We start from the raw sequence: 9,610 nt of genomic DNA, 5'->3' as shown, positions 1-9,610 counted from the left end.
ACAGTAACATGAGCCGATGAACAGTTTTTTTTTTTTTTTCCGGTTCGTGTTTTGGCCAACGAAGTGGCAGACCTTTTTACTAGTTTATCAAATTTATCAATAATCAACGGTTTGTAGTGTGTGTACTGTGTAGAGTTTAAATTTCAATTTTCAAATTCGATCCAATCAATATGTCCGCTATTTTACCAATTTTACCCCTGTAACTAACACATCCATTCGTATACATGACACATCATACATACATAAATCATCATCATCGGAATCTATGGTGAATGACTACAAAACCACATCTTCTTTATTAACAACATCAACAAGGGTTTTAAGCACCTAACACTCCATCCATCCATCCATCCATTTCCTTCCCAGTTACCACATTTTAATTTCATCACTTTTTTCACATCAATAATATTCTCAATTCTTTGTAATTATCGAAATCAAACGCTACAGTTACGTATCACTTGCGAATCATTCAGACACAGGTAAATTCACTTCGATCTCTCGTTTTTATCGCTCAATTTTATATCTAATTAACTTCCCCTTGCAAATAGTTGCTGTTGTTATGTATAATTGTGTGTTTTCTTCACCGAGATTTGTGCCGATCTTCGTGTGGTAGAAGCTAAGATCGGATCGGATCGGATCAGCGTATCGGATTCGGATAATTCGCTATTCTTTGTCTGATATGTTTGACTTAATTATAATATTACGATCTAACTTGTGCGATCTGCAGTGGAAAGATCGTTTTTTTTTTTTTTTTTTTTTTTTTGTTTAATTCCGTACAATTATGACCTTTTCTTGAGATATCTATTGAATAAAAGGAAAATTGATTGATGATATAGTTTATTTAGTTACTTTCTAATTTTATTTCTACTGTTTTTCATTTTATGATGTCTCTGTTTGACGAAGCTTCATTTTATATGAAAATTGATTAAATATGTATGATTAGTGGTGTTAAATTTGATCATGAGATCTATATCTTCTGAAATACTAGCAAGTTTGTAAATTAAGGTACACTTCAAAGTACAGTATCTTGCAGTATGGTACACGGATTCGAAGTACTGAATGGACATTAGACTTTTTTTTCTTTTTTTGGGTAAGCATCCCCTATAGAAGGTAAAACCTCGGGTAATCAAGCCTCCCGAGCGTGAGACTCGGTACCGGGTGAATTGCGCATTATGCGCACCCTCTAGTCACACTCCCTTTTTTGAACAATTTGGCGTAGCTGGGAATTGAACCCGGGTGGTGTGCTTCATTGGGCAACTCGGTGGCCACTCAGGCAAGCCTGAATGGTTTGGACATTAGACTTTGTAAATAGCACTTGTGATGTTTTAATAGAGGTGTAGACGTGTAGTCATTGGTTTAATTGGTTGATAATCTTTAAATACAGGTATGTATGCCTAAAATATGGTGTTAAAGAAGAGAATATATTATGGAGGATTTCATGGTTTACTGCCCCCTGTGATACCTAAAGCTCCTAGATCCTTGAGGGTGCGTGTAAGTATAATTTATTTCCTTTAACGGCATAATATTCTAATATTCTGAATTTATAAATGTAATATAAATATATACTAACAGTTTCTGTTTGTGTCTTTTAGAGGAGGAGTTTAAATCAAAAAACACGAGAAAATGGTGGTGAAATATGTGCGTTTGAGTTGTTGGCAGCTGTAGCTGGCAAGTTATTGCAAGAGAGTGAAAGTTCAACCTCTAGTATTGACATTCTTAAAGAAGGCGTTGACCATGAACAACTTGAAGTCAAAGTGGACCCCGTTAAATCAGAGCATCATGATCAAGAAAGCGGTGTTGAGAGTGAGCTTGTCGCTCAACCGACTAATCTTCACCCTGTACTAAACAAATCGCCACAAATTGAAAATGATTCTGGTTCAGATCATGCTTCCATTGTTACAACTTCTAATTTCATAAAAGAAATCGCTAACAGTTCAACAATCGAAACCTTCGAAAATAAGAGCGGAATTAATGACACTTCCGGTAAACCTGAGAATATATGTGATGTTAGCTTCGGTGATAATTATCCCAAGGCCATGGAGAAACAAAAAAAAGGGTTGACTCGTGTGCCAAAAAAGTCAAATCGTGACGGACATCTATCCTTTTATAGGGATCCTGTTCACATTAATTGTTCTTCAAGGCATAGGGGCATTGTTGTAAATAATAATAATAATAATAATAATAATAATAATAATAATAATAATAATAATAATAATAATAATAATAATAATAGAGATGATGATGAAAAATATTTTAGTTACAGTAAATGTAGCACCAGGCGTAGGGTGTTTGGATCACGACCGCGTACGGGATACAAAAGAGTAAGGAAGATGCTATCTTCTAAATACTGGAAAGCATCCTCGAAAATTAACGAATATCAATTTGCCGACACTACTAGTAAGTGACATATTCTTGTTAGTATTCGTGTAAAGAGTGTAAAGAATTTAATGTTGGTGATTTTAGTGTCATCTAACATTAATTTTAGTTAATTGGGATTTACTTGAATGCAAGATTTAGCTAGTTATATTTAAGAACGGGTTCGGAGAGTGTGGAGTACACGCCTGTAAGAGTTGTTTAGCAACTGACGCGCAAATTGCGGGGGTCAAGGGGGCTGCCCTCTTGCAGGGTCCAAGGGGCAGCTCCCCTGGCTGGGTCGAGGGGGTAGCGCCCCGTAACCTCAACCGAAAAGACACTATACGTTACGAAGAGTTATGCGTCTTCCAATAGTTTTTCCCGCTTAAAATGAAGAGTTGTGACTCTTCAATACAGCTGCCAAAACTGATTACATATTCGTTTTTAACAGTTTTTCTGCATTCATTCTAAATACACAGAAATATACAGATTCTCTCATACGTGATTTTGATTTCTTCTTGCCTGGAAACAAGATCGTTCTTGTCTTATCCCAATTAGGATTTCGTGTAAACCTGAGGCTTGTGAGGGGCCAAATACTTAACTAGGAAAGTGTTTCACGATTCAGGAACCAATCTAGATTATCTGTTTTCATGCTTGTTTTCTTACATGTAAGTCGTAAGTAAGAATATTTATGCATTTGCTTCTTTTAGGTGGAGTTAGGTCCTTGTACCAAAAAAGGAAGAGTATTTATACGAGAGAACGGTTTCAAGCAGACGTTGCATCTAAGAGAAGGAAGTTATTTCAACATAGCTCGAAAACTGCGTATATAAAGGAGGCAAGCAGTGAAAGCATGTCTAATTCAGTTAAATTTAGCATAAAGTCCTTTAAAGTGCCTGAACTGTACGTTGAGGTACCCGAAACTGCAACTGTAGGTTCACTAAAGGTATGTCTCAATTTGCAATCGTAACTGAAATTGTATCTTGAAATTACCATACTAGCCCTTACAAACTGTCTTCAACAGAGGAGCGTAATGGAGGCTGTTACGGCTATTTTACAAGGTCAATTACATGTAGGAGTGCTTCTTCGGGGCAAAAAAGTAAGAGATGACAATAAAACGCTGCAACAAACTGGGATTTCCCAAAACTGTAACCTTGAAAGTTTAGGGTTTACATTGGAGCCTAGTTCACCTGAAGGTTCATCATCTTTAGTTCAACCAGAAACTCCATTGTTGCTACCATGCAACACACAGCAACACCTATCCAGGTACTTATTAAAGAGTTTCCTTTAGTAGTTATAAATACGTTTACATTTGTTTAGCATACATAAGTTGTTATTGCATAAAAAAGGTAACTCTGGGTCTGATCTTTGTTTTGGAAATCATCTATTTTCTCACTTGTAAAAGCCCTTTTAGTAAGGCTTTAACTTACAAGAAATTTGGGTAATCTTTTCGAATGAAAAGGTTACTTTGGGTCGATCTTTGTTTTGGTAATCATCTATCTTGTAAAAACTTATTAACTGTCGAAAACTTTTGGGTAATCTAATCTGTACTTGTTACAAGGTTAAACTGGCACTGTGGAAGCCATTACCGGCAGTTAAAGTTGACGAGCACATAAAAATGACTCATCCGAGTGTTTTTATGATTAAAAAAAAGTTACCCAAAACAGAAATCAGACCAAAGTTTGTTACTTTATCATGTAATTAACCCTGTTTGCAAAATATGAACAAGCCCAGGCTCCAAAAGGGTGAATAATGAAATATCGGTATTAGAATACCATTTACTCCAAATTTTAGATGAAAATGGAAATTTAGAACTTCTATATTAATATTAGCTTGATGACTTATTGCCAGGTCTCCTTCTAGTCCTATTACCGATGGGCGTTTCTCAAATTCTTCACCGGGCCCCCCTCTTTCTGTAACTACTTTGGATGACCATATTGAGAAGAATGAAGAAGGTACTACCTTCCCAGCTGAAGTTACAACACAAGAACGAGTGGATGACTCCAAAGCTCTTGTTCTTGTTCCACCATTGGATGCTGAGGCAATTTGTATGGTTCCATTGAGTGATAATAAACCGAGCAAAAGATACGAAATTTCACAACGGAGGACCAGGAGACCGTTTTCTGTAACAGAAGTGGAAGCACTCGTGGAAGCGGTTGAAATCCTCGGAGCCGGACGGTATGAATATCATAATCACTATTGTTATGTTAACTAAAGATTTATACATCTCGGGTGTAACATCTCGTTGTGAATTCTACAGATGGCGTGATGTTAAAATGCGTGCTTTTGATGATGCAGATCATCGGACCTATGTGGACTTGAAGGTAAAAAATCTACGTTCTGTTTTCACCTCATTTAACACATTAAAGGTGTCAAAATGGGTGCTGGGTCCGATGACTTCAATAAAGGGGATTAGGTAAGTTGGGATAACCCCAAGGGGTGGTTTGGTGGTAAGATGCTTGGAAAGTTCCAAAAGGACCCAGGTTCAATCCCCACCTGCTACACTTTGGGGGGCTTGCCTTTCAAAAAAAAAAAAAAAAGGTAAGTTGGGATGACCTCAAAAAAAAAAAGGCAAGTTTCCTGAGTATTAACTTGGAAATGTTTATTTTAATAAACTTTTGATAACTTTTTAACCCTTTTGACCCAGCTCCTTTTTTGTTCATATATTTACATTTATTATTATTATTATCTCAATTTTTTATTTATATCTCAATTTATTATTATCTCAATTTTTTTTATTTAGAATAAAACATAAATAGATTGGTTGAAATTGCCACATCTACAAATAGGTTACCAGACCACAACTCTACAAAGAGCCATTATATATAGATTATATCTTTAAAATAGTTGTCCACTCACAACTTGTATTGTGACTCGTTTTCCGGATTTTTTACTCGGACCGAGTCAGTTTAGAGCTTCCGAGTCATGCTATGCGTCAAACACTGATTCGTATCTTCTTTGGGGTTTTAAATCAACTAGTACGAGTCAACTCATAGCACCCTTTTCTTGAAAGTTTGCAATCTCTAAATCAGTTTATTAGTGTCTTTTTCGGTAGGGTTGTCCCACTTCAGTTAATAATAAGACCTACTGTCACTACTCACTACTCATTGAGATTTAAATTTGGTGGTGTAGACAAGTAGCATATAAAATTAAAAATTAAAAATGATGATTTATAAAGTATAATAATAATTAGAAGGCGAGGATAAACTAATGGATGTGCGTATAAGCAGGATAAATGGAAGACGCTGGTTCACACAGCAAGCATTGGCCCACAGCAAAGAAGGGGAGAACCTGTGCCACAGGATCTACTGGACCGTGTGTTGGCTGCACATGCCTACTGGTCTCAGCAACAATCTAAGCAACAGCATATGAAGAATCACAAGACCTTTGGGTCTCCATTGTAAAGTGTAGGGATGATGATGATGATGACGAAAAAATGTACTTAGGAAATATGGATTTGTTTTAAACTTGATGTAGTAAGTATGTTAATCCTTTAGTTTATGTAATTGTAATTGTAATTGTAATTGTAATTGATTTGGTGGTTGCTGTAAATTATCCGGGATTGGAATAATGGCATTCTATCACAACTTTATTGATGGGTTGCCTTGCCTGTTTGATGTAGATGATAACATTGTGCATTTTGTAAATTCTGTAATGTATTTCATTTCTTTTTAGTGAATGATTTACCCCTTCTTTCTTTTGATGCTTAATTCTCTCTGTTTCTGGATTAGTTGTTGTTAACTTCTTTAATTGGTGATTATAGCATTACAGTTTACTTTCTCACATCTATCGGTTGATATTTACATTACTACTACTATGCCCTTCCCCAAACAGAATTTGACCATTCCCAACAACCGATCAGAACATCACTCGAATTACAAACCCTATCTGCAACTTTGCAATTTGGATTTGACTCGAGAGCAAATAACCTCGGGTAACAGATTGCAGATTTGACGTGGAATTTGGCAACCAAACATCAGACCAAAAGGAGGTACATGTGCCATTTCCAATTTTTTTAAACAAATAAGATGTGAATGGGAGTATGGGACACCAACTTTATTAATCTCATGCCCTGCCTTTATGATATTTTGCCAAATACCTGATGAACCATCATTGTCTATTCCACCATCGTCACCGTGTACTGACCAGATTATATATGACCAAAGTGACCCATCTTCCAACTAAAATCTCCACCACCATTTAGCTAGCAAACTGAGATTTTTGACAGATTTTTTACTCGGAGACTACCAATTCCAAATCCTCCATGCGATTTTCGAGCTAAAACCTTGTTCCACTTTACCCAGGTTATTGATTTTCCATCAAGATAATTCCCGGAGAAATTTCCTTCTTAAAAGCTTCACTTGAGTTTAGAACACCAGCAGGCGCTTTGTAGATTGACATGAAGAACAATGGCAGAGTGCATGCAATTCGCTCATTTAGGGTAGAGTGAACAGAAAGAAGACATATATTTTTATTTATTTTCAAATAACACAATAAATTTATGGTGCTGAGCTGGAATAATTCTTGGAATTCATTAAGCATGTGTGAGGCTTTTCTTCCGGTTTTGGTTTCGAGTTGAAGATGGTTGCAAATCTTTCGTTGTTCGTTTGATTAGTCACTCTCTTTTTCTTTTTCTTGTTCGTTTGTTTGTCTAGATTTTATTTTGTATCCCGTTTAGCGACATTGATTCCATAATTTGTTGTGAGCTTTTTAGGTTTATTTTGTTCTAGTTTTTAAGCTCAGTAGTTTTCTTTGGTTTGTACGTATGTTTCGGGGACTTTCATCTATTTGATGAAGTGCATTTCCGTTATAAAGTTTCTCGTTTTTCGCAAAAAAAAAAAAAAAAAAAAAAAAACACAATAAATAAAATCATCCTATTATACACAACCCAAAGAATAACTCCTCAAATTCTCAAGGTTCATCATCCCTACATTTTTGATCACATTTTATTCATGATTATCAGCTAGTAATTCAACCACAAACCTATTACCCTTCTTCTTACCATGTATATCATGACATGAAATCATGTTTTATTACCATGCACAAGTTGCTAATTATATATACCCAATTTGTGCAGGACTTTCGTTCCCGTGTACACTAAAAAGTATTCACCATTATTCTTCCCTTTGTCTTTCCTTGTCATTTGATTAACCTCCCTTTAGAAACTTAAAGAATTAACCTTGTGTGTTATCTCCCATGCTAAATTGCTAATACAACATCAAATTAAACCTTTCTAAACTCTAAGATCATTTTTCTAACGAGTCTTGGCACCTTAAACCTTACTTTTACAACGGCGGTTAGGAGTCACTAACGGGGTCCGAACGCGATGTCAGATCCCACTCACCCCATCATTTTTCTTGGCGAATTATTACAGTCCTACCGCCCTCGGGAGGAAACCCCCCACCACGATTTTATATGGGCATAGCGTGTGGTAAAACTCTCTCGAGTGAGGTTTAGACGCAAAACGACCGCAACCTCCGATGGCCATGAAATGAGAGGGTAACAACAAGAAAAAATTTACAGCGAATGGGAGTCGTACCCCTGACCTACCACCACTACACAACTCCTTGTTGACTTGTTACTTACACCTCTTAACCTACAATCAACCAACAAATCTTAAACAACAACAAACCTCATTAGCCCTTGATCTCGACTTTTTTTTCGCATGTTAAGTAATTGGCTTTACGTTGAAACCCTGAAAAACTTTAAGTCGATATAACCAAAACCTTATTACCCAAGAAAACACTTGAATCGATTTAGCACAAGAAAACTAAACCCTTGTAAAAACTCCCGTTTAGCTCACGGAATCCAATGGGATCCCGACTGAATTGGAATTGAATTTAGACACTCTTCGTGTCTGAATTCAATTCCAATTCCGCCGGAATCCAACCGTGAGCCAAACGGGGTAGTCGAAACTCTATCTCACCACCTTGAGTATAATTCGCACGAAGATAACTAAATTATTATACCTTAAACAAAATCAACACGAAATCCCAGATTTGAGCAACTTCTTCAACAAGTTGTATATTCCTACTCGAATTTCGGATCAAAGATCCCATTTGAGAAATCGTGGATGTCGTATTTTTTTTAAATCTAAAGTTTAAATCCTCGATCTTCTTTGTGTAACCCTACACTTATCTTCTCTACATTTAGTTAAACAATTAGACTTTTTACATTGTGATATGGCTATACAATCACTACAAGAAAAAATTGTCATTTCTGACGATCTTTTAATGACGACTTATTATTTGGTAACTAATAATTCTATTTAGTTACCATTAAAAAAATCGTCACTAAATTTTGACCACTATACGACATTAGTGACTAAACAAATGATCACTATAAGGATAAATTTTAGTATTTTGGTATCTAATAATTTAGTGTTGTGATGGATTAATCGTACTTTTGACATCATACCTAATTAAGGTTGAGAATAGGTGCACATAACCACACCTATAGTTATTTCAACCGTTTGTAATGTACCTTATGCGTATGAAATCTTCTTAAGTACGTTAAGTATTTGCCAACCCATGTACATGCCAGAAAATAGTCATGTCCATGCCAGAAAATAGTCTAGACAGCTAGTAGTTTGTAAAAGTCAACTTGAATACCACTTCAATGTTGATTATCTTTCATTCTTTTGTCTTCGACTTGAAAATTCAAGTGTTTACTTTGTAGATTTGTACTCCCTTAGACTCTTGTAACTTTTTATCTTTTAATTGTTCACATCAACTAGAGATGTCAATTCTAGTTATCCTTCTTTTTTTAACGGCAGTTAGGAGTCCTGACGAGGTCGAAACGAATTCTAGTTATCCTAAGTTAAGTATGAGTCGTTGTCTAACACAGTGCTTCGACCAAAGGATTAGAAAGATCTCACTTTACTCTCTACGTTTCAAATCTGTTGTCTACTACTCTTCTGTGAAATATCTTAAATTAATATTTCACTTTTATAAATAGATAACAATAATGTAATAAAATTCTTTTGTGCTCCTACTTTAAATATGTAAGACAAAATGATATGTTAAAAGTAAAGGGTAATATATTAAAATAAATAAAAAGTACGTGCGAGTCACTTTTTCTTAAACTATGTATTTTTTGTCTGAGGACAACAGATTTAGGACGGGGAAGTAACATAAGTTAATACAATACGAAATGATCTTTGCTAACATGTGCATAGACTAAGGGCGCGTCTGGTTCATAGGATTTCGAAGGATTCGTGGGATTTGCATTTTAAAACCCAAGAAAACATATGTTTTGGTTG

The 9,610-nt window shown here is 35.7% G+C and overlaps 1 protein-coding gene across 2 annotated transcripts; it reads left to right on the top strand.

Annotated features, from left to right (window-relative positions):
• The first annotated feature begins 298 nt into the window (after positions 1-298).
• Positions 299-6,023, top strand: LOC139839548 (telomere repeat-binding protein 3-like). Of its 2 annotated transcripts, none has more exons than XM_071829629.1 (8): positions 299-479; positions 1,385-1,485; positions 1,593-2,397; positions 3,063-3,295; positions 3,374-3,615; positions 4,201-4,527; positions 4,610-4,673; positions 5,580-6,023. In XM_071829629.1, the coding sequence occupies exons 2-8, from the start codon at positions 1,402-1,404 to the stop codon at positions 5,751-5,753; spliced, it is 1,929 nt and encodes a 642-aa protein (XP_071685730.1). In that variant the 5' UTR covers positions 299-479; positions 1,385-1,401; the 3' UTR covers positions 5,754-6,023. The 2 variants fall into 2 exon arrangements, with proteins under 2 accessions (XP_071685730.1, XP_071685729.1); XM_071829628.1 differs by having other exon boundaries at positions 1,385-1,491.
• Positions 6,024-9,610: the final 3,587 nt, after the last annotated feature.

Source organism: Rutidosis leptorrhynchoides, chromosome 4, assembly GCF_046630445.1.
Source record: "Rutidosis leptorrhynchoides isolate AG116_Rl617_1_P2 chromosome 4, CSIRO_AGI_Rlap_v1, whole genome shotgun sequence".
In the NCBI taxonomy this organism is placed as follows: domain Eukaryota; kingdom Viridiplantae; phylum Streptophyta; class Magnoliopsida; order Asterales; family Asteraceae; genus Rutidosis; species Rutidosis leptorrhynchoides.
The sequence above is the reverse complement of the archived record's forward strand: the minus strand, read 5'-3'. Positions and strand labels throughout refer to the sequence as shown.